The following is a 26,238-nucleotide window of genomic DNA, read 5'->3' on the forward strand; positions in this document are numbered from 1 at the left end:
GAAGAGGTTCTTTGTCCACTCAACAGCTAATTTGCATCTTTATGACCTCCTGGCAACTTTACAAAATATCATTCCCAATTATAACATAATGAAAAGAAAGTGTTCTATGGTCACACTATGGTCACACAATGTATATAAACAAGGAGGAATTGTAAAGACAAACATTTATATATCAAATATGCTAAGGTTTGAAGTGCATCAAGACATGATTCATCGGCGGTACGAATACGAACAAAGCCTGAATTAACTTGCCTATTTAACAATTACAGATTATTTAAAAATGGCAAGAGCGACGACATATAACCTAGATATTTAGATATATTTATAGAAAAGGACAATTGAATCACAAGTTCCTATTTGTCAGAGAAGTTTCTCTGGTTAGCCAAGTTTCAAATTAGACAGAGAGACTTCTCCCCTCTGCTTTGAAGCTTAGGAGTTGTAAAATATCCAACAGAGAAACAAAAGGTTATCAACACTCTCAGTGAGAGGTTTTGACTCTGGTCTTTTGATGATCGTATCAAGAAAACAGGAGAAGGGGTGAAGGGGGTTGATGGCTCTTCTTTCAATGACTCTGACCATTTGGCTTATGCTAAATTCTCTACACAGGGTAGCAAGTTTGTCTTGAATTGGGCCAGAGAGACCGTTCAGGAAGCATGCCATGAGTGCCTTGTCGACCAGCCACTCCCCACTGCAATCGTACGAAACTGGATAGCGTAGTCAGTCACACTGCGATGGCCCTGTTGGAGATTCAGTAGTTTCCTGGATGACTCTGGGCCACTGGCAGGGTGTTGAAAGACTCACTTGAACTCCTCCGAAAAGGCAGAGTAGCTGGAGCAGCAGGTACCTTGAGCCTCCCACACAGCGGTGGCCCAGGCCAGGGCTTTCCCAGACAACAAAGTGATGATATGTATGCTATCCTCGACCGGTCAGTGGGAAACGAGGAAGGCTGTAATTCAAACGAGAGTGAACATTGGGTTAAAAAGCCTTTACAGGAACTCGGGTCACCTGAAAATCGCTGAGGTGGTGGAAGGCGAGGTTCCGCCCCAGGGTTTATTGCCATGGGGACTTGGATAGACTGGGTTGGAGCGGCAGATGCAGCGGTAAGAAGCCGATCCGACATCTGTTTAATGGACACCAGCATCTGTGACAATAGCTGGGAGTGTTGCACCATTAAAGTCTCCTGTTGTACCAGCAGTGCCTCGTGGCATTGGAACGCTCCCTCGTGGTGAGACAGTGTAGAAAGGATCTCCTGTGAGCTGGCTGCCTCTGGGTTCATGGTGGCACTAAGTTTCTGTCAGGACCCAGGCTCAAACTTGGGTCTCTGGTGTAAGGGATAGGCACCAATCGAGCCACGTGGTATGAGATGGAGCCCAGAAGATTTAGGCAGATACAGCAGGTTAAGTATTTCAGTTTAATAAGCAAAAAGGGCCAAAGGCAAAAGTAGTATTTTCACAAAAGTTATCAATCGAATAGGTGGAGAGGTAAATCCACAGAGTTCCAAAATAAAATAAAAAAAACCTTGTGATCAAAAACAGAAAAATACATGGGAACAAGCACATACCAAATGTAGAGGTCACAAAAGTAATCCAGTCTCGGGAAGAAAGCAATAGTCCACATGGGCAGAACACAAAAGGTTGGGTACTACACAATCAAACTTAGTGCAAGGAACTAAGGGAAAACCAAGGCTTAAGTACTCTACAGGAAAACAAGGCACAGGTGAAAACAACTACTCAAATTAAACAGGGATCAAAAACCGAACACCATGGGGGCTCCTAGTGGCCAAAACAAGACATGACAGGCAGAATGGTGACAGATTTCCACTAAAAATAAAATAAATCCACTCCTGTCTCTTCACAGGTTAGGACTCTCTGCAGCAACTACATTGCATGTTGTCCACAAACCTTAGCCATGGCGTCATGTACACCGCTGTCGCTTGTGAAAACAACAATGGCGGCAGCGCCATGGGTGGAATTGTGTAGATTAAGGGGCGGTAATATTATAATAAGATCCTGCTTTTACGTCACAACAGGAGCGAAATCTGAACGGCTCGATTTCTCACATGCTTGCAGGGAAAGGCTCATCAAAACAAACTTACTGGGATCTTGTTTTTCATGTTTTCTTGGTTGCTAGATGCACCGGGGACCAGATTATAGCACTTAAACACTGAATTTTTTTTATTTTCATCTGATGACTCCTTTAAAGACTTATGTAGTATGTAGTATAGTATTCTGAAGTATGCATCAAGTCTTCACGTAACCAACAGTGCCTTTAATATATACAGCAGGGTGAGTAAATAAACCCCTGTACAACATAGTGAATAGTCACCATAAAGATGATATGACAACAACAATGATATATTTGTAAAACTGTGGTGGAAATGGTCGAAATTCACTGGGGAGGGACTCTTGGGCACATATATATTTTTTTTATCCATAGATGCAGCAAATCACACCATACTGTATTTATATTAAATGTGTACAGTTTGGAGACTATCCACCTTTTTCACAATGTGTGAAATTACCCATTAATTTAACAGGGAAAAAAGATGAAAGTCCTCTGCACAACAAAGAATACAAAAAAATCTCTCAAAGATTCATCAGGCAGTGCCATTTTTGAAGCGACCATGCCTACTCATTTGGGCTTTGTGGTTTACACCCGTACTTTAGAGCTGATCTCCTGTCTTTGCAGAACCTCTCTCACCCTGCACTCTGAGAGCACCAGCATCTGATGGGGACTTTCCACAGCTTAGGGAGAAACAGTGTTTTATGTTTAGTACAGCATTCTCAGAGTCTCAACGCAATGCTTATCACACACTTGTGTGTTGGAGCATGCAACAAATTGACTATTCAATGTTGCATATTGCGGAGTTTTAGATATAAGATAGAAACTGATTTTACACATGTACACAAATGCAATTATCTGATAAGACTCATGAAGTAGATTTTTGCATTATCTGGGCTGGGGCTGGGTTTCAGGCCATTGCTAAGGTGTTCAAAGAGGTTATTAACAGGTTGCTAGATTTCTCCCTTTAATGCATGATTTTTTTCCCTGTGTGACGTTTTTATTTCTTTCAGTGCTTGATAAACAAGATTTGAACTTTTTAACGCATATTTTCACATTTCATTTTCCACTTGAATGGACATCTGAGATGACAGTGTACTGTATGATGCACTTGTGTTCCCTGCAATGCTTGATGTGCAACTATGCCATCAAAACGCATGCATACGCTTGTTCTGTGCATTTGCAATGGGGCTAAAGTGTTCAGAGGAGTAATTAACATGATGCTGTTGAATATGTTCTTCCTGCTGGTGGTTTTTAGAGCATTGCTAGTGGGTGTTGTGGAACGTTGGCCACTATGACTGCTCCGACTCTGCTCCCTATAGATATACAGTTAAACCAAAAATTATTCAGACACCATATAATTGATATTTGTACTAATGGATGCAGGACACTATAGTTCATCTATGTAGGTGAGGATAGCAAAATAAAGTAAACTGTGATATATTATACCCCAAAATTCTCCATACAGTGGGCCAGGCCCGGCTCCAGATATGAGATGAAAGGTGGGCCAAGTGATTTTCCAGGTGGGCTGACGGGGGGTAACTATATATATCTTTTTTTTTGGCCCAAACTATTTACTATAAACAAACTGTTTACAAAAGAACTATTTAGCTTTTTGCAGGGGCGGATTTAGTGATTTGGGGGCCCTAGGCAAATCCATGTATGGGGGCCCCAACTATGCGCCATTTTACTTTACTGCAACCCTTATTTTTCTTCCTCCTCAACGCACACAACTTTTCACCCCCAGTCAAAGTGACAGGGGAAAACTAAGCTTAATAAACACAGATAAATTCCCAAATGAAAACATAGGAAAACAGGAAGAGTGTCTTGTACAGATGTAATAATGTAAAACGTTAACAGGGATATCCCGACTATTTGGATGATTACTTGGGGCTCTACGTGGCTGCTGACACAGCTTATTGGTTAAATCCACCCCTTGCTTTTGGAGGCCCCTGGTTTTTGAATTATTCCTTCGTCTCATATTAATATTGTATAACATTTTTATTTTTACATTGTTATGTATATATTTACTTTTTTAACATTTACATGTATTTCACATTTTACAATTTAGTATCTTAAGATTTGATGAAAACATAAAAAGAGATATTCATATCACTATTCACAGCATTCACAGAGTTCTGTCACAAACTCATCCATGTCCAGTCCATGTTATTGCTTTTTCATGAGCAAAAAGTACAAAACAATGTTTTTTTCCTCTCATGAACCATCACCCGTCGGGTGAACCGCTAATATTTGATGTAATGGTTGGAACAATTAAGCTATTCGTGTGTCATTTGCGGTTCGGATGGGGCTCGGGAAATATTACGCGCGGGCGGAACGCGGATCCAGTAGCCAAGACTATTTCGACTCACCTCAGCTGTTGCGAAGCTGCTTTTACACGGTCCAGTGCTTATTTCTGTTCAAGCTCTGTCTGAAGAGCTGATTTCTAATTGCAGCATTGAGCATTGTAGCGAATCTCGTGCAACTGATGGACAGCTATGACTCATTCTTATCACAATTTAAATAAACATTTTAGCTCATCGTGCTCCTGCTTTTCTGCATTAAGCTTTATTTAACCTTGATGGCAGCTAGCAGCTTTGGTTTAACGTTAGGCCTAATTTTACATGAAAAAGGTAAGGGAAACATTTTAATATCACACTGTAAGAAATATATTGTGAAAATTACAGTAATTTACTGGCAGCCATTGACAAGTAATACACTGTATTTAAAAATACAGTAAGTTACTTGTCAATGGCTGCCAGTTAGTAACTGTGGTTCCCTTTCTGTCGGTCTCTCGACGTTGTGTCGAACCGACAGAATGGGGTTTGTCTTGAGAACCTATCATCTTCTGAGTATTTAGAAAAGGCCAATGAAAATTGGCGAATGAAATTTGCATGCCGGGCTCCTCCCCGGATGTCCGGGTATAAGAGGGAAGCCGGCGTGCTCATTCATTCACCTTTTGTTCTTCAGAGCCTACGCATCTGATGAGCTTCTCTACGATCTTGGTGATCATTCTTTCTGCTGGAATCTACGACGTGGACAGCGGACGGTCCCTTCCTGCAGTGACTCTCCCCTGGGCGTCTCGGCAGTTCCGGAGGTGTTCGAGCAAATTTCCTTTTCTAAAAGAGCAAATTTCTCCAGCGTGGCTTGTCCCGCTGTTCTCATGGGTGCAACACACTCATCGAGGAGGGGGACGGACACAATGCCTGCTTCCAGTACGCTGGGGCAGACGTTGTGGATACGTCCTGCCCGCACTGCGGGCGGTGACGATTCAGACGTTGCGTCACAGGTGGCTGTGTTCCCACGGGACTCAGCCACCACCTCGTTTGCTCCCCGTTCCGTGGCGGCAGGACTACGGCCCTGCCGTCCGCTATGGCAAGCAGCGAGGGTGAGATGAGGATTACTGTGAGCGATAATCCGCCAGCCACGGCTCACGGACCGTTCACACCTCGTTTCGCTCGTCTGACCGTTCCCCAAAAAGACGGTCCGCCGTCTTATTCCTCAATCACGTATTCGGACACGATGCGTGATGATGAGAGGTCTCTTGCAGCATCGGGGGGTGACGTACTGCCATCCGACTCCGACGATTCTTCGGGCTCCCTCCCTTGGGGGGTCGAGCCCAGGAAAAAGCGGATGTCGAGATGTCGGCCATGCTTTCCCGGGCCGCCGTGAGTGTTGGGTTGCAGTGCCCGCACTGCCTCTCCCGGCGTTCGCGGCTGGCTACATGGCGCCTCGGGTTTGAGCGCGGCTCCAAGCCGCGCCCGCCCCCAGTGCCGTGTTTACCGGAAGTGCATGAGGAACTTTGCAAGACCTGGAACGCCCCTTCCGGCACGTTTCACGTCAAACAAAGTTCTGTCACCCTCTCTTCCCTCGAGGTTGAGACAGCTGGAGGATGCGTCGGTGTCCCCCAGGTGGAGTTTGCCGCCGCGGTGCACTCGTGCCCGTAGGTGGCGGCCACCTGGGGGGGCTCGACCTAGACTCCCGTCCAAAGCATGTGGTGTCTCGGCATCTCTGGTGTCAAGAGCTTACATTGCGGCGGACCAAGCTGCCTCCTCTCTCCACGCTATGGCTCCTGCCAGGCCAGGGCGTTGAGAGAGCTCCACGAGGGTAAGACCGACCCAGCGCTTATGCAAGAACTCCGCGCCGTCACCGACCTCGCTCTACGGGCGACCAAGGTGACCACGCGGGCCCTGGGTCGGACGATGTCCACACTTGTGGTCCATGAGAAACTCCTCTGGCCGATACTTGCGCAGATGAGTAACGCTGAGAAGGTCCGCTTTCTCGACGTACCCGTCTCGCAAGGGGGGGCTGGTTGGTGTTACTGTCGAGCCGCAGCGCCCCCGCTCACCCCCCTCCCGTCGGGGGGGGCGCGAGACCCGCACGTGGCCTCCCCGGAGGGTTCTCGACAGTAAAAAGCAGTCCTCCGTGCCGCAACTCGGCCGCCTCGGCCGTCGAGTCCCGTGCACTGTCTGCTTCCCAGCAGCCCTGGCCCTCCAGTGGCCCTGGAGGAGACAGCGAAGAGGAGACCATCACCCCATCAGCAGCCGCGGGCAGCGGCTGTCATGGGAACACCTCAGGGGGATCGAGGCTACCATGGCTGGGAGGTCGGATAGGGACGGTTCCTGCCCCGTCCCTCCATCTGCTGGCCCCCTCCGGGGGGCTGGCGCCCACTTACTCTCAAAAAGGAGAGTTTCCTCTCTCTCTGGGTTACCACAGCCGCTCTCACCCTGACGGTGAACGGCAAACTCGACGTTGCGTCATGGCAAAGCGCAATGTCGAGTATAAACACCAGCCCTCAGCACTCTCAGTCAGACAGTGCGTTGAGCTGCACAGTCGCCAGGCAGGAAATATGGCAGAGCCGATCTCCTCCCCGGGGGACCTCCCCCGGCAAGGAATCCGTACTGCTAGCCATCGAACCACCCTCCGCGGGGGCGATGAAGCAGATCAACCTCTAGTCCCCCTGTCACAGTTCTGGGAGCCTGCCCAGACTGTCAGGCTGGCTGAGGAAGACGATCCGTCTCGGCTACGCGATTCAGTTCGCTACACATCCGCCCAAGTTCCGGGGCCCCCTTTTTTACCTCAGTCAGAGGCAGGGATGCCCCCGTACTTCGGGCGGAGGTCGCCTCCCTTCTGGTGAAGGGAGCGATCGAGCCCGTTTCACCGGCCGAGGTGTTCAGCGGGTTTTACAGCCCGTACTTCATTGTCCCCAAGAAAGGCGGAGGGTTGCGCCCTATCTTGGATCTGCGTGTTCTGAACAGGCACCTACACTAGCTGCCTTTCAGGATGGTCACGCAGAAGCGCATCCTGGCGTCCGTCAGGCATCAGGACTGGTTCGTGGCAATCGACCTAGGATGCGTACTTCATGTCTCGATCCTCCCTCGACTTCGGCCGTTCCGACGGTTCGCGTCCTCCCCTTCGGTCTGTCCCTGTCTCCACGAGTCTTTACGAAGGTCGTGGAAGCCGCCCTCCTTCCCCGTTGGGAAGGAGGTGTGCGGGTACTAACTGTCTCGACGACTGGCTCAAGTTTGGGCACACTCTCGAGATCTGTTGTATACACACAGGGACCTGGTTCTCCGGCACCTAGATCGGTGGGGCTACAGGTCAACTGAGATAAGAGCAAGCTCTCCCCGGTGCAGAGCATCCTCTTTCTCGGTATAGAACTCGACTCTGTCCTCACGAGCGGCCCCGCTCACCCCCGGGGGGGGGGGGCGCGAGGACTAGCGCGCCCGGTCAGTGTTGAACTGCCTGAGATCAGACAGTCAGCGGTCCCCCTGTAACAAGAGGCTCCTGGGATTCATGGCATCCTCGGCGGGGGTGGCCCCCCCTCGGGTCGATGCATATACGACCGCTCCAACACTGGCGGCAGAGTCAAGTTCCTTGGAGAGCATGGCACACCGGCAGCAGGCGTTGGTCACACGCTTTTCTGCCGACACACCCTAAGGGGTGCCGTGTGCAACGGGCAAGCAGTGTCGGGGCGGTGGACAGGCCCCCGCCTGCGTTGGCATTCAACTGCCTAGAGTTGTGGGTTGTGCTACTTGCATTGAGGGACTTCCTCTCGTGCAGGGAAGCACGTGCTGGTCCGGTCGGACAGCACAGCTGCTGTGGCGTATTCTTCACTCACAGCAGCTAACATGACTCGCCCGACGCCTCCTCCTCTGGAGTCAGCAGGTGATCAGCTCCCTGCGAGCCACACACATCCCAGGCGTCCTGAACCAGACAGCCGATGTGCTCTCTCATCAGTTGACGCCTTGCGGAGAGTGGGGACTCCCTCCCCGCGCAGCCGGCTCATTTGGGGGCAGTTTGGCCAGGCACAGGTGGTCATGTTGCCTCACCGAACTCCTCCCATTGTCCGCTTGGGTACTCCCTGTCTGAGGTACCCTCGGCACGGATGCCCTTGCGCACAGCTGGCCGCGGGACAAGCAGAAGTACGCTTCCACCCAGTGAGCCTCATTGCACAGGGCCTGTGCAAGGCCAGGGAAGAGGAGCATCAAGTGGTACTAGTTACGCCCCTTCGGCCTAACCAGGACTTGGTTCTCGGAGCTGAGGCTCTGACAACAACTCCCCCCTGGCCGCTCCCCCTGGCGGACAGCTTCCCCAGGGGAAGGGGCACGTTACGGCATCCCAGGCAAAACCTGGTCTCCATGTCTGGATGGGACGAGGAGATCCTGAGTGACCCTCCCCCTGTCCGGTTGGGACGTCACTCAGGCTAGGGCTTCGGCCACTGGGCGGCTATACGCCCACAGGTGGCGCCTCTTCTCGTCCTGGTGCTCTTCTCGGCGAGAAGACCCGCGGAGTTGCTTGGTCGGGTACAGGCTGTCCCGTCCTCAAAAGAGACGGGGGAGTAACCTCTTCCCCTCCACACTGGGAATGTATGTAGCCGCTACGGCCGCTCATCATGACCCGAGTGCTGGGTAGCCTCTGGGACAGCACGACCTGGTCATTAGGTTCCTAAGGGGCGCGAGAGGGTGACCACCTTATCCGCGCTCCATACCCTCTTGCGACCTAGGTGGCGGGCCTCAAGAGGCCCCGCTCCCTTCGAGCCTCTCGGGGTTACCGCTCTTTCTCAGTCTTGATAAAGACGGTGTTCCGCATTGCGCTCACCTCCAAGAGGGTAGGGATTCAACTCAACTCAACTTATTTATATAGCGCTTTTACAATTTTCATTGTTACAAAGCAGCTGTACAGGAGACACATTGACTACAAGCAAAACAATCAAAGTTGTACCTGCAAAAACAAGAAAAGGTTGAAAACACAGAAGACAGACACACCCACACACAAAACACTCACACACACACACACACACACACACACACACACACACACACACACACACACACACACACACACACACACACACACACACAAACACACACACACACACACACACACACACACACACACGCTCAGTGAGAGCACACATTTAGGATAAAGGAGAGAGAAGCACAGGTCAAATATAACAGATAATAAATTCCTATATGCAATATTAATTAAGTAAAACTTTAAGATTCTAAAGCAGCCCCCCCGGTCAGGCAGATAGTGCAAAAACAGTATGCAAACGGTGGCGAGGAACCCAAAACTCTAATCGAGAAAAAAAACCTCAGGAGAACCCAGGCCCAACCAGGGGATTCCAGTTCCCCTCTGGCAAAAGCTGCTGCCTCTGCACAAGCTCCAGAGAACTTGCACAACAAGGCTAAATAAAATAAATAAACTTAATAATAAAATAAATTATAGTTTAAGATTATCATTAATAATCTAATAGCATTTGAAGTTTTGTGGTGAAGACATGTCAAGAGACCGCGTCCTTCTTTATCCAGCTCTATCATCTCAGCTCTTGTCAGGTCCCCACTTCCCATTCTCCACTCTACCATCAGGTCAGGCCATGAACTGCATCCTGCTCGCTGTGGTAACCTTGGAACAATGAGACAAGACTGGCTGAGAGTAGAGTACTGTTCTGTACTCTTTGATGCAACAAGTACATCAGTTGTGTTTTTGGTTCCGGTTGATCTAACTAATGCAGCCTAACTCAGAAGATTTATATTATGGAAGAGTAGTGTATGCAAGATTAAAAAGATGCGTCTTTAGTCTAGATTTAAACTGACAGAGTGTGTCTGCCTCCCGGACAGTGCAGGGAAGACTATTCCAAAGTTTAGGCGCTAGATAGGAAAAGGCAGTCTACCAGCCTCGCGACTTGATGATTTGAAATTCTGGTATTCAAACTGACAGGAACTTATTGTTACTTGCACCTCATGTCATATGTTTAGCTTAGCCTTCTCTGTCAGCTGCGAGGGCTTTATATGCGATAAATGCAGGGAAATAGTTAGGCTGACAGAGAAGATCTTAGAATTAGAGTCTCGCATCCAATCTTTATCTGAGGATAGTAAGAGTTTAACGACGATAGAAAACACTTTGGATGCGAGCAACATTAGCGCACACAGCTCGGTTCCGGTTGAAAATCCCCCGCAGCTGGGAAACTTCGTGACTGTGAGACGGCGTAGTCGCAGGACAAAACATCACTCGACCGTTCCGATTACAGTCTCGAACAGGTTTGCCCCGCTCAGTGACGCACCGACTGAGAAACCTGCTGAAAGTGCCCTAGTTATCGGTGATTCTATTGTTCGGAACGTTAACATAGAGGCACCAGCCACCATAGTCAAATGTTTACCGGGAGCCAGAGCGCCTGACATCAAGTCAAATTTAAATGTGCTGGCTAAGGCTAATCGTAAATTCAGTAAGATTGTCATTCACGTCGGCACAAATGATGTTCGACTCCGTCAATCGGAGATCACAAAAGATAACATTAAAGAGGTGTGTGAGCTCGCAAGCATGATGTCAGACACTGTAATATTCTCTGGCCCCCTCACTGCTTATCGTGGTGATGAGATTTATAGCAGATTATCATCACTAAATGGCTGGTTGTCTGAGTGGTGCCTGCAGAATGATATAGTTTTTATAAATAACTGGAAGAGTTTTGAGGGCAGACCTGACCTGTTGAAACGAGATGGTCTCCATCCCTCCTGGGCTGGGACTTCCATCCTGTCTAGAAATATGGCAAAAAGTCTTAATGCTAATGCTAAAACTTGACTCGCTGGGGCCCAGGTCAGGGAGCAGACAGTATGGCTTAACCAACTGTCTGCTTGCCGTCTCACGTCGCAGAATACACAAAATGTACAACATGTAGTAATCCGTTCTCCCAAACATCACAAAATAGAGACTGTGTCTGTCCCCCGGATTAGCAAACATAAAATAATGCGTAAACCTCTTGAAAGTAATTTAATAAACGTTAAACAAACTAAACATGAACAAAATACAGATAATCAACTGCTTACGACTCGGATTGCTAAATATTAGATCTCTCTCTAATAAAGCACTTTTTGTTAACGATATGATAACAGATCATAAAATAGACATGCTCTGTTTGACAGAAACATGGCTAAAACCAGATGATTATATTGCTTTAAATGAATCTGTCCCCCAAGATTATTATTATAAACACGAGCCTCGTCTAAAAGGCAGAGGGGGAGGTGTCGCAGCACTTTACAATAACTCTCTTAGCATTTCCCAGAAGTCGAACTCTAAATATAATTCTTTTGAAGTCATGGTTCTTCATGTTTCAACACCTAATACTAAAGATAAAACACTTTTTAAATTGATTCTAGCTATTGTATATAGGCCTCCAGGGCACCACACAGATTTTATTAAAGAATTTGGTGGGTTCTTATCAGAACTAGTACTGGCCGCAGATAGACTCCTTGTCGTTGGTGACTTTAACATCCACGTAGATAACGTTACAGATGCCTTAGGAATGGCTTTCAAAGACACTCTTAACTCCATGGGCATTAGTCAACATGTGTCAGGACCCACTCACCTTCGTAATCATACTTTAGATTTAATACTGTCTTACGGTATAAATGTGGACGACGTTAAAATCCTTCAGCAGAGTGAAGACATTTCGATCATTATCTGGTATTATGTTTGCTTCACTGGCCTACGGCTGCAAATAAAACTCATTGTTACAAATATGGTAGAACAATAACTTCAATTACCAAAGATGCGTTTCTGATAATCTGCCCGAATTGTCTCAAATCATGAGAAATAACGTTGAAGATCTTGACATACCACTGAAATATTTTAATTCCACCTTCTCGGTAACGCTAGACAAAGTTGCTCCACTACGTTTAAAGAAGATTAAAAATGGCAGCCCCACACCGTGGTATAATGAACACACTCAGGCTCTAAAGAAAGCGGCCGAAAAATGGAGCGCAACTTTAAGAAAACTAAATTAGAGGTATTTCGTACAGCATGGAAGGATAGTATTCGAAAATACAGGAAAGCCCTAAAACTTCTAGATCCGCCTACTTTTCATCACTAATAGAAGAAAACAAGCACAACCCTAGGTTTTTATTTAACACGGTGGCTAAATTAACAAAAAATAAATCGTCAGTGACTTCTGATCCTGTATATCAGCATAGCAGTGATGATTTATGAACTACTTCACATATAAAATCCAAGATATTAGAGAAAAAATTATAACAATGCAATCAGAAGTGAAACCCGCTGAACAAACTAACTACAGCGCCCTTAAGGAGAAAATGCAATTATTTTATACCGTAGATCAAGATGAGCTGTCTAAAATTATTAGATCATCTAAATCAACAACATGCATACTAGACCCTATACCTACAAATCTACTGAAAGAGATGCTCCCAGAAATTATAGATCCTCTTCTTGGTATTATTAACTCATCTCTGACATTAGGACATGTGCCTAAAGCATATAAGGTGGCTGTTATAAGGCCCCTTGTCAAAAAACCCCAACTCGACCCTAGAGAACTAAGGAACTACAGGCCTATATCGAATCTACCTTTCATATCTAAAGTTCTGGAAAAAGTAGTTTCAACTCAATTATGCTCCTTCCTCCAAAGGAATGACATCAATGAAGAATTCCAGTCTGGATTTAGAGCATGTCACAGTACAGAGACTGCTTTGATCAGAGTTACAAATGATCTGCTATTGGCGTCTGACCGAGGTTGTATCTCGTTATTGGTGCTGCTAGACCTTAGTGCTGCATTCGATACCATTGACCACAGCACACTCCTACATAGACTCGAAAATTATGTCGGCATTAAGGGAATAGCTTTGAAATGGTTTAAATCTTATTTATCCGACCGTTTTCAATTTGTAGCAATAAACAATGAGGTGTCACGCAAATCGCAAGTCCAGTACGGTGTACCACAGGGCTCAGTCTTAGGGCCTCTGCTCTTCGCATTATACATGCTACCTCTAGGAGATATAATAAAGCGACACGGAGTTAGCTTTCACTGTTATGCTGATGATACTCAACTTTATATTTCCTCGAAGCCTCATGAAACACAGCAGTTCCATCGAATAATGGAATGCATAGTCGATATAAAAAACTGGATGAGTAACAACTTTTTATTACTGAACTCGGACAAAACGGAAGTGTTACTTATTGGACCGAAAACTGCTATAAGTAACAACCAAGAATACTGTTTAACTATTGACGGATGTTCCATAAAACCCTCGTCGTCAGCAAAGAATCTTGGCGTTCTATTCGATAGTAATCTGTCATTTGAGAGCCACGTCGCCAACACCTGTAAAATTGCGTTTTTCCATCTTAAGAATATATCTAAACTACGTCATATGCTGTCAATTCAGATGCAGAGAAGTTAATTCATGCATTCATGACATCAAGACTAGACTACTGTAATGCACTGTTAGGTGGTTGCCCTGCAGGCTTATTACAAAAACTCCAATTGGTCCAAAACGCGGCAGCTCGAGTTCTTACACGTACAAAAAAGTATGAACATATTAGCCCGGTTCTGTCAACCTTGCACTGGTTACCTATAAAGCATCGCGTTAACTTTAAAATCTTGCTTATTACCTATAAAGCCTTACATGGTTTAGCTCCTCAGTACTTGAATGAACTCCTTTTGTATTACAGTCCTTCACGTGCATTACGCTCTCAGGCGTCCTGTCAGTTGGTAATACCTAGAATTTCAAAATCAAGTGCAGGTGGTAGATCCTTTTCCTATCTAGCGCCTAAACTTTGGAATAGTCTTCCCTGCACTGTCCGGGAGGCAGACACACTCTGTCAGTTTAAATCTAGACTAAAGACGCATCTTTTTAATCTTGCATACACTACTCTTCCATAATATAAATCTTCGAGGGTTTAGGCTGCATTAGTTAGATCAACCGGAACCAAAAACACAACTGATGTACTTGTTGCATCAAAGAGTACAGAACAGTACTCTACTCTCAGCCAGTCTTGTCTCATTGTTCCAAGGTTACCACAGCGAGCAGGATGCAGTTCATGGCCTGACCTGATGGTAGAGTGGAGAATGGGAAGTGGGGACCTGACAAGAGCTGAGATGATAGAGCTGGATAAAGAAGGACGCGGTCTCTTGACATGTCTTCACCACAAAATCTTCAAATGCTATTAGATTATTAATGATAATCTTAAATATAATTATATTTTATTATTAAGTTTATTTATTTTATTTAGCCTTGTTGTGCAAGTCTCTGGAGCTTGTGCAGAGGCAGCAGCTTTTGCCAGAGGGGAACTGGAATCCCCTGGTTGGGCCTGGGTTCTCCTGAGGTTTTTTTTCTCGATTAGAGTTTTGGGTTCCTCGCCACCGTTTGCATACTGTTTTTGCACTATCTGCCTGACCGGGGGGGCTGCTTTAGAATTTTAAAGTTTTACTTAATTAATATTGCATATAGGAATTTATAGTCTGTTATATTTGACCTGTGCTTCTCTCTCCTTTATCCTAAATGTGTGCTCTCACTGAGCGTGTGTGTGTGTGTGTGTGTGTGTGTGTGTGTGTACTTGTCTGTGTACGTACGTGTGTGTGTGTTGTGTGTGTGTGCGTGCGCATCCGTGTGTGTCTCTATGTCTATGTGTGTTAGTACGTGTGCATATTGTGTGTGTGGAGTGTTTTGTATGTGGGTATGTCTGTCTTCTGTGTTTTCAACCTTTTCTTGTTTCTGCAATTACAACTTTAATTATTTTGCTTATAGTCAATATGTCTCATGTACAGCTGCTTTGTAACAATGAAAATTGTAAAAGCGCTATATAAATAAAGTTGAGTTGAGTTGAGTTAGTAACTGTGATTGTTTATTACAGTAAGTTACTTGTCAACGGCTGCCAATTAGTAACTGTGATTGTTTTATTTACAAGATAAAGATTTACTTGTCAATGGCTGCCAGTTAGTAACTGTGATTGTTTATTACAGTAAGTTTCTTGTCAATGGCTGCCAGTTAGTAACTGTTATTGTTTATTACAGTAAGTTATCAATGGCTGGAGGTTAATTATTGTGTTTTTACAGCAATTTGATTGTCAATGGTTGCTACTAAGTTACTGTGTTTTTTTACAGATACAGAGGGCATTAAATAGGGAAGACAAACGAAGGATAACGACACAGGGCAGGTGAGGGTAATCAGACACGGCCGGGAAACAATACAGGAAACGAGAGGGGCGGGGCCAATGACGAGACACTGGAGAGAACGCATATTATTGTCAAAAGGGCAATAATATATTTCTCTCCACACATAACCAAAGGCTTTGTCATGGCTCTGCCACAGGACCAAGAAAAACACGACTAATAGAGGCAGAGCCATGACAAAAAATATAATTATTAATGTGGTTTTAGTTTACTAACTTTCTTAGGATGATTGCTTAAAAGTGAACCTAGAGCCAAAACCAAAATGAATCACAGATCACTTATTCTGGTTTGGTATCTTTACGACTTACAGTTTCTGACCGTAAACAAACAACAAAATGCAAAAACATGGCATAATATAATCATCTCCCCAAACATGTTCACTTATAAACACTGGGGAACACTGCTAATAGAGTGCTGCTATGTACTCTAAGGAAATAAATACTCTAGGACTAGGTAGACTAACTTCAACTATGTCTCAAATAATGCAAACAAAATGTACAATAAAGATGGGTGTATAGTGCACACTTCACAGCTGAACTGAATGGATTGTTCCACATGAAATGTTACAGAAGATTTCTGAAAAACAAATAATAAACAGTAAATGATACTATTATACATTTAAAAACATTTAGCTTAAGTAAACATTCAACTTTACTGCCATCATTCTGCATGATAAAGCATCTTGTCTGTGGCAGCGGGTTTGAGGCACCAGTTTAACTTTGTGCAAATGAAATCGATACATATGCCTCTGAAGTGCACACACTGTCATGTAGCAGGACATTCTGCATGCCCACACTGAAATCTGATGTTTGCAAGATTTCTGTGAATTTTAATATGCCAAATCAATTCAGAAATCGAAGCTGCATTGAACCAAACGTTACACGTATAAAGCATGATGACACCCTAACATTAAAACGTCCACCTGCACTGTCAACGACCAACTACTGTTATGCTACTGTTAATAAAGTGACAAAGTTTAGTCCAAAGAAAATTTAAGAAACGTACCGCTACTACGCAATCTGAGCAGCTATACTCCCATCACAATGCAGGCTGCTGCAGGTCGGAATAGTGGTCGCGCCAAAAAGGTGGTGCGGCGCCAAAGATGTCTAATTGTCAAAGTTAGAATTTTAAAGTTTTACTTAATTAATATTGCATATAGGAATTTATAGTCTGTTATATTTGACCTGTGCTTCTCTCTCCTTTATCTTAAATGTGTGCGTGCGTGTCTGGGCATACTTGTCTGTGTACATGTGTGTGCGCGCGCGTCCGTGTGTGTGTGTCTACGTCTATGTGTGTTAGTACGTGTGCATATTGTGTGTGTGGAGTGTTTTGTATGTGGGTATGTCTGTCTTCTGTGTTTTCACCTTTTTCTTGTTTTTACAGGTACAACTTTAATTGTTTTGCTTATAGTCAATATGTCTCATGTACAGCTGCTATGTAACAATGAAAATTGTAAAAAGCGCTATATAAATAAAGTTGAGTTGAGTTGTGATAGGCTCAAAATAAAAATAAAAAAGCTATTAAAAGCTTGTGCGAGACATTTGTATCCTTTAAATAATGATCGTACTTTGTTTTGGATTATGTCCCATGTCAGAGGTGCCCTGAATATCACACAAAAGTTTCTCAATTCCAAGTTTCACTGTAATACCTGTGAACTGGGAAAATCTCTATTTTAATTATTTAACAGTCATTTAAACAGTCATTATTTAAATAAAATAATTTTATTTAATTAATCTATGAACAGTCATGCAGTCAAAAGACTTTATTTTTAAAACACAAAACAAAGACCCGAGATGGGGTAAAAACAGGAACAAGAAAATAATAAACAAGCACAGAACGAAGACTAACTAAACACTAGATTGACAAACACTTGACATGGACTAAACTGAACTGAACTGAACTGAACTGAAGACCGACGAAACAGCAACAACAGGAACAGGCAAGAACAGCAAACATTGGGGCAAACAAGAACAGAGGTACACTGAACGCACAGGTACAGGGTACAACCACATACAATCACCAAGCACAGGACAATGAAACATGAGGGCATTTTATAGGGAAGACAAACGAGGGATGATAACACAGGGCAGGTGAAGGTAATGAAACAGCAGGGAAGCAATACGGGAAACGAGAGGGGCGGGTGTGGTGTTGCATTTGTGCACCACGCGATGGCGCTCGGGTTTCTTGAGTTGTGTGTATATATAGAGAGAAGAAGTGGTAGAGTACGGAGCATGTGCCTGCATGTTATCCTGTATGTGTTAGTGATTTAATAAATGTTACTGAAAGGAATCTACGGTCTCCAGCGTCTTGTCTGCAATAAGACATAACAAATTGGCGACGAGGACGTTTGTTGTACAAGATTTTCTGAGGATGGCTTCAGTAAGTGCACCATTTCCCATTCCTTTTTTGCCTTATCCTGGTGAGCCTGCTATACCGCTAGTCACATGGCTGAAAATGTTCCGGAACTACATGCTAGTCATCAATGCTACTGGGGATTTATGGTCAGAAGCCAGAAAACGTGCTTTGCTTCTCCACTGCCTCGGAACCGAAGGTCAGAGATTGTTTTATACACTGCCCAATACCGGTGACGATCTAGCTGATGCTGTTACGGCTTTGGAACAACACTTCGTTCCGAAAAGAAATGTGGTCGTGGAAAGACATGCTTTCAGGAAACGCATACAGAGGATAGATGAAACGGTAGTACAATACATTGCTGCATTAAGAGATTTAGCGACTACTTGTGAATTTGCTGACAATCTTGACGATATGTTACGCGATCAATTTGTTGAAAATATTGCTAACCCTCGCATTCGTGAAAGATTATTAGTGGAATCTAAATTGACACTGGAGACTGCAATTACAATTGCCACACAGCTAGAGACCGCTGATGCTCAGGCGAAATCGCTGGCTACGAGTAACTTCGCTCCAGTTCAAGCTGTACATGCCACTCCTGCTTCTGGACGACAGCGTCCTAAGGCCAAATTCAAAGCACGTACCTCATCAAAACCACCTGCTTCTGCTCCGTCAGCTCGAACATGCTTTCGCTGTGGCTCTGCTGGACATCTTGCAAACGCACAGAACTGCCCCGCTTCATCTGCTAAATGTAAGAACTGCAATAAGATTGGACATTTTGCACGAGTCTGCCGTTCTGCTCCTACTCATTCAGTGCATTCAGTTGAATTGCCAGAGGTCTGTATTCTCCATCTGCCTGGAGCGACTGACCGTCTGATGTGTGAAGTGACCGTACATGCCTCACCTGCTGCTACCCCTGTGTCTCTTCAACTTACTGTGGACTCTGGTTCGTCTGTGTCCATCCTGCCGAAACAACTGTATGAACAGCATTTTCGCACTGTGCCGTTGCAAGCCCCTGCTGCCCGTTTAGTTACTTACTTACAAGAGCCGATTTCAGTACTAGGATGTTTATCTGCTACAGTCACTAAATATGGCATTACCTGTCCAGCACACTTCTTCATTGTCGACACTGGCACTGCTTTGCTAGGCATGGATCTGATTAAGGGACTTCAGCTGCAATTTACTGGACACACTGTGCTGCCATCGGCACAATCCACTCCAGTCTGTGCTCTCTCCACTTCTCCATCACAGCGTGCTGCATTAGGCTGTGTGAACAACTTCACGCACAAGGTGAACATTTCTGACTCTGTACCTCCTGTCAGATGCAAATTGCGTCGCTTACCTTTCTCCGTGAGAGATGCTGTTTCCGCAGAACTGGAATGTCTCTTACAGGCTGGTGTGATCGAACGGATTGATTCTTCTCCATGGGTTTCTCCGATTGTTGTGGTCCAAAAGAAAACGGGGGGGATCCGCATGTGTGTGGACTTGCGAGTCCAACTATAACTACTATAACTTGCCCAACAAGGCAGTTATAGTAGACAGCTACCCATTGCCACACATGGAGGAGATGATGACATTACTGCAAGGTGCGACTGTGTTTTCAACTATAGACTTGGAAAGTGCATACCATCAGGTACCTCTTCATGAAGATTGCCGGGACCTCATTGCTTTTCTTACACACGAGGGCCTCTTCAGATTCTGCAGGGTACCTTATGGCTTGGCGTCTGCTCCAGCTGCATTCCAAAAGATGATGGTCATCATTCTAAAAGGAATCCAGAACGTTGCAAATTATCTGGACGACATCATCGTGTGGGGACGCTCGCTGCAAGAACATGATCAAGCGCTAGAGAAGGTGATGCAACGTCTCAAAGATGCTGGGTTGGTGTTGAATGAGTCAAAATGTCAATTCAGAAAACAGAGCTTGAAGTTTCTAGGCCACATGGTGACGTCGCAGGGTATTCAGTTGGATCAGGAACATCTATCTGCAATAATCGATGCACCTGCACCAACGGATGCTGTTCAGTTGCGTTCTTTGCTGGGTCTTCTCTCCTGGTACAACAAATTCATTCCTAATTTCGCTTCCGTGGTGATGCCTCTGCGTGAGTGCTTGAGAGATGAGAGTGGATTTCGCTGGTCTGATGATGCTCAACAAAGCTTGGATGATGTGAAGAAGCTGCTGGTTCACAGTCCTGCGCTTATACTGTTTGACCCGGAGATGCCGGTGGTCATTTCTACTGACGCGTCTGCATATGGACTAGGTGCTGTCTTCGCTCAAATTGGCACTGATGGTCAAGAACATACTGTCGCTTTCGCATCCAGAACACTGTCCTCAGCTGAACAGAAATACTCCACTGTTGAAAAGGAGGCTCTGGCGTGTGTCTGGGCGGTGGAAAAATGGAGAACGTACTTGTGGGGTCGCAGATTTACGTTGCGGACTGACCATCAAGCGTTAACGACACTGCTGACCACAAAAGGGACTGATAGAGCTGGTATGCGTATTGCTCGGTGGGCTGCTCGGTTGCTCTGTTTCGACTACATAGTTGAGTATCGTGCTGGATCTGAGAACTACACTGCAGATTGTTTATCCCGCTTGCCCTTGCCTCTTCCTTTGGATGCTGAGTCGGATACAGAACCCGAGTTTGTTGCTTTACTGTCTTCTGGGCCGATTGCCATATCCCAGGAAGAATTTGCTACTGCCTCTGCTCACTGTTCTGAACTCTCTGCGTTGCGCGCACAAATTGCGAGTAAATGGCCTTCATCTTCCGCTGCTGTGGATCCTGTGATTCGTCCATACTACAAGCTCCGACATGAGTTCAGTGTGCAAGCTGAGTTTGTGTTTAGAGGATCTAGACTGGTTGTGCCTGGAAAATTGCGTGAGTCATTGTTCCGTATTGCACATGAGGGTCATCAGGGAATTGTGAGAACGAAGCAACGCCTGCGTGAGATGTATTGGTGGCCAAACATGGACACATTTGTGACAGAGAAAATTGCTGCCTGTCATTTATGTCTTTCTCTGGACAAAACTGCGAAAGCCTCTGCTGTTCCACTCCAGCCTGTTCCTTTACCTTCTGCACCGTGGGAAAAACTGGCGATAGACATTGTGGGCCCGTTCGAGACTGCTGTCTGGGACTGTCGATATGCTCTGACACTCACTGACTATTATAGTAAGTGGCCTGAGGTAGCCTTTACTGCGTCTGTTGCAACAAAACAGGTGACTGCATTTCTTACCTCTGTCTTCAGCAGACACGGCAACCCGACCACTCTGGTCAGTGATAATGGGCCTCAGTTCACTTCTCCTGAGTTTGCTGCATTCCTGAAAGACAGAGATATTAAGCACATTCGTACTTCAGTGTATCATCCTGCTGCAAATGGTGCTATTGAACGCTTTCACAGAGTTCTCAAGAGTACAATCCAATCAGCAATCCTACAATCAGCACCATGGAAATCAACAGTGACTGACTTCCTGCAGATTTACCGCGCTACACCTCATGCTGTAACAGGTGTTTCCCCATTCGAATTGCTTCATGGAAGGAAAATGCGTACCCGTCTCAATGTCCTGAAACCTTCACCTTCTGGTCATGAGCCGACACCACTGCAGAAACGTGTTTCCTCACGTCAGGATGTCATGAAATCTCGCTTTGACCACAAGCATCGTGTGCGACATTTCTCTTTTCGACCAGGGAATAAAGTGCGCATTAAAAAGGCTGTGCATGTACCAAAAGCTTATCCAAAGTTCACTTCTCCAATTGAAGTCAGGAAAAAAGTTGGTCCTTACACTTACCTCTTGGATGATGGAAAAAAGTGGCATGCATCATGTCTTGCACCCGTGCCAACTAGAGAGCTGGATAATGGAATGACGGCCAATGCTGAAAACGTGATGCCCTCTCATGTTCCATTGTCTGGAAATTCAGTGTCTTCTGATGCTGGTCCAAGAGTACAACGTCAAAGACGTGAGCCCGGTTGGCTAAAGGACTATGATACTAGTCACAGAAATTGACATGGACTTTTGCACACACAACATACAGTACATATACTTACATGAAAGTCAAGTACTGAATAGTCATTGAGTAGTTTGGTTCATATTGCTTATTGGTTAAAATACTCTTCTGCATTCACTATGTGTTGCTTAGTGTAATTCATTATACAGTATGTGAAATTGTTGATACATGGCAGATTTCCTGTTCTTTGTGTTTCATGTTACGTAAGAAGCATAATTTAAGTAAGACGGGAATATGTGGTGTTGTTGCATTTGTGCACCATGCGATGGCGCTCGGGTTTCTTGAGTTGTGTGTATATATAGAGAGAAGAAGTGGTAGAGTACGGAGCATGTGCCTGCATGTTATCCTGTATGTGTTAGTGAGTTAATAAATGTTACTGAAAGGAATCTACGGTCTCCAGCGTCTTGTCTACATTAAGACATAACAGCGGGGCCAATGACGAGACACGAGAAAGCACATGGGATGTCAAAAGATAAACACCCCATGACTTTCTCACATTAAACATAAGGGATCTGTCACGATCCTGCCACAAGACTAGAAAATCCTGAACAAGAAGGCAGGACCATGACAGATACACCACATTTTTTATAATTTAAGATATTCTATTGTTATAAAATTTATGGGAATCTGCTTTACCAATTATTTAGGATAGTTAAAATGTATATACTCTACTTAATATTTAAAAAATGTATTACATTAACAATATTATATAGCATCAATCATTATTTACTTCTACTGGCTGAACTTCCATAAACCATTTTTCTAAAGTATTTTCATGCACATTATCTTGATGTTTCTTCAACAGTATGTTGTACAACATGTATTTAGGTTTATTTATTGATATTTCAGAGTTTCGTATATGACCTTGTCCTGGGAGTGAACTTTGAAGAGACGGGTATTTCTCGCGGTGCTAACCAAGTATCAGTTCAGCTCAGAAGTCTGACAACTGTGTCATACTTGATGTTTTAAAGGTGATATATTCATGTTACTTATAAAGTTGATATCCTTTCCACATTAAAACAATAGCAATTTACAATAATTGTTAAAATAATTTTGGAAATTAAGTTTTGTGTATTCTTATTGTACTTATATGTACATGTCTCTGTTTCAGGTGAATCATAAGCCAAGCTCTAAACCACTGCAGGTCTGACTTTGACGGTTGAGGCAAATTCAGTGACACATTCAAAGGTAAGTAATAAAAATTTAGGAATGAATCTTTAGCCAAACATTATCTTTATTACCAAAAACATGTTTATACTGCAGGCGTCAGCTCAACCAAACTTCTGCCATGACATAATTTTTACATATGAGAGTGACCTCTACACTAACATCAGCTTGTTTTTTGTCCATGTCTCATCTTCAGGCTCCTGAAAACACCTGAGACTAACAGACACAGCTCTGGTTCGGCCTGATGCTCAAGGTTGATGACCACAGCCATAGATGGAAAGTGGTGGGAATCTGCTATGATCATGGCCTGCAATTTGAGCCCCATGCCAGACCCTACTTTTGTTTAGCCAGAAACTCAAAATAATTACCACACATAAAAATAATGGATGTAGTTATCTGCAAACAATATAAGATGACTTCTTGGCTGCACTGCTTGCTGTATCATCTTGCTGATCAGGTTTCACCTGTAAGAGTAAAGCTTTGGAATTTGGCAGTTTAGTTTTCAGTTGATTACAAACTGTCATCAAATGTGCACTTACAAACTACATATTTTTTTGTTTTTAACGTTTACAATTTATGTTTATTATTTCTGTCAACAAAACAGAAAATCTTGGGGTAGTTTTGAATGACTAAAAAGACAGACAGTTGTTGAACCCCATTGTTGGATCAGGACAAGGATTTGAATAAAAGGAAGTTGGTCCCAATCATGCATTAAGGGCCAGTGGCTATGCAGGACTATTTTCAGCACAGACTCAATGCTTTTAAATAAAGACTCGCCCACTTTAACACAAAGCCACCGCGGAAAAGGTGAACAATCTCTGATGTTTGTAGAGTCTATACGGATGTAACAAATAACACAGAATCCTCCTAGTTTCGAAACATCTTTATGTGGACAAAATCACAGAGGACGGGGGATGTGACATGACCTATTTTTGGAAGTTACTAAACTCACAGTGTGACAAATTCAGAGGTACGGTATATAGTACAGTGGGGGGTTAAAAGCCTACATTCCCACTAAAGCCTTTGATTTAAAATATAATTTGAGCCTGGATATGTACTGAAAATAAAAAAACGAATAAAATAAAAAAATGGTTACAAAATGAATATTTGAGATTCTGCATTTCCAAAGTAAATTTGAGACAGTAATTATTGAACATTATTGTACAGATTTCTTGGCTTCCATTGAGGCATACAAGATGATGGAATAATATGGATCACCAGGTTTATGTACCAACGGAGTATCATTCATTACAAAAGGTTGTCAATGGCCAAATCTGTAATATTTGACCTCCCTCTAGTGGATATAAGATATAATGCACTCAAACAAATTTTGGTTCATGTTCTCTAGTGTATTTTACAGAAAGAACCAATTAAGCCCCTTACAGATCTTGAATATGACCCCAAATACTCAACACTGTTTTGTAACGGTTTAACAGTAGCCTAAACAACTGGTTTGTAATGATATTAAAACATTATAATTTGTATATGTTATTATAAATAAAAGCATAATACAGTGGCAAGAAAAAGTATGTGAACCTTTTGGAATTTCATTGTTTTCTGAATAAATTTGTCATATAATGTGATCTGATCTTCATCTTCATCAGAACTGCTCTGTCATATTCTTTAGACGTCTCATGTGTATGGCCCTCTTCAAGTCAATCCACAGCATCTCTATTGGGTTGAGGTCTGGGCTCTGATTTAGCCACTCCAAAAGGCAGATTTTGTTTTTCTGAAGCCATTCTGTTGTGGACTTGCTCCAGTGTTTTGGGTTGTTGTCCTGTTGCATCACCCACCTTCTACACAGTTTCAGCTGACGTACAGACATTCTCACATTATCCTGAAGAATTGTCTGATATACTTGGGAATTCATCTTCCCCTCAATGATTCCAAGCTGGCCAGGCCCTGATGCAGCAAAGCAGGCCCAAATCATGATGTTTCCTCCACCATACTTTACAGTTGAGATGATGTTTTCATGATGATATGCCGTACCCTTTCTACGCCAGATGTAGTGCTGTGTGTTTTTTCCAAATAGTTCAATTTTGTGCTCTTTTGCAAACTTCAGGCATGCAGCAATGTTCTTTTTAGTAAGCAGTGGCTTCCTTCGTGGTGTCCTGCCGTGGATACCCTGCTTGTTCAGTGTTTTACATATTGTAGACTCATGAACAGAGATGTTAGCAAGTTCCAATGATGCCTTCAAATCTTTGGCTGTCATTCGGGGTTGTTTCTTTACCTCATTGATGAGTCTTCGTTGTGCTCTTGGTGTTATTTTGACTGGGCACCCACTTCTTGGTAGAGTTGCAACAGTCCCAAAGTGTCTTCATTTGTAGATTGTTTGCCTAACTGTACACTAGTGAATTTCTAAAGTCTTTGAAATAACTTTGTAACCCTTGCCAGCTTTATGTAAATCAACAGTTCTTGATCGTAGATCCTCTGAAAGCTCCTTTTGGCAAGGCATGGCTAACATAAGCATGTTCTTCTTGTGCAGTGCAAACTCCAAAAGTTTAAGGAGTTTTTATCAGTCAAAGTAGCTTTAGTCCACACCTCTAAACTTATTATCTTAAGGAGACTCCAGGTGTGCTAAAAACCTGACTCCAATTAGCTTTTTTGAGGTCATTAACTCAAGGGTTAACTCAACTCAAGTTTTTTTTGGTTGTTCTCAATAAAGACATGAAAGATCAAAAAAATGTTGTGTTATTATTTTAGACACATTTTATTTGTCAATACCCTTGACTTCGATGAAGATCAGATCACATTTTATGACAAATTTATTCAGAAAACCATGAAATTCCAAAAGGTTCACATACTTTTTTTTGCCACTGTAATTTGTTTTTCAGCAGAGACAGGAAAACATAGTAATGTTTCAAACCCATGGAACAGTTTCTAGGCTAAAAAAATCTGATCCAACGTCAGTGATTTGAAGTCTCCAAAAAAAAAACATCCTCAGCAAAAACAGGCTTCCATATTGCAGATATCAGACATTGTGCATGGTTGCTTAAAGTTTAATGTACGTGAACAACTAACATTAAAGATCTTTAAGGACATGACATGAGTGCCACTGTCTTGATGAAAAGAGCAGGGTAACGCTGAGGACATGCTTATGGTCAACTGGTCTTTACTGCACAGACATTGAGACCTTTGTTGCCCAAGACAAAACAATATATATTGGAGGACAGCATCTACCCACACAAGGCAAAGGAA

General features: G+C 44.0%; 1 protein-coding gene across 1 annotated transcript; it reads left to right on the forward strand.

The window, feature by feature from the left end:
* Positions 1-10,314: 10,314 nt before the first annotated feature.
* On the forward strand, positions 10,315-11,377 carry LOC130565925 (uncharacterized). Its single transcript, XM_057353081.1, has one exon. It carries the CDS (start codon positions 10,315-10,317, stop codon positions 11,140-11,142), a length of 828 nt encoding a protein of 275 aa, XP_057209064.1. The 3' UTR covers positions 11,143-11,377.
* The last annotated feature ends 14,861 nt before the right edge of the window (positions 11,378-26,238 follow it).

The sequence above is a fragment of the Triplophysa rosa genome, linkage group LG15, assembly GCF_024868665.1.
Source record: "Triplophysa rosa linkage group LG15, Trosa_1v2, whole genome shotgun sequence".
NCBI lineage: Eukaryota > Metazoa > Chordata > Actinopteri > Cypriniformes > Nemacheilidae > Triplophysa > Triplophysa rosa.

Excerpts from the sequence above, each read along its gene's own strand:
- LOC130565925 (XM_057353081.1), top strand. The coding sequence starts at position 10,315 with ATGTTTAGCTTAGCCTTCTCTGTCAGCTGCGAGGGCTTTATATGCGAT.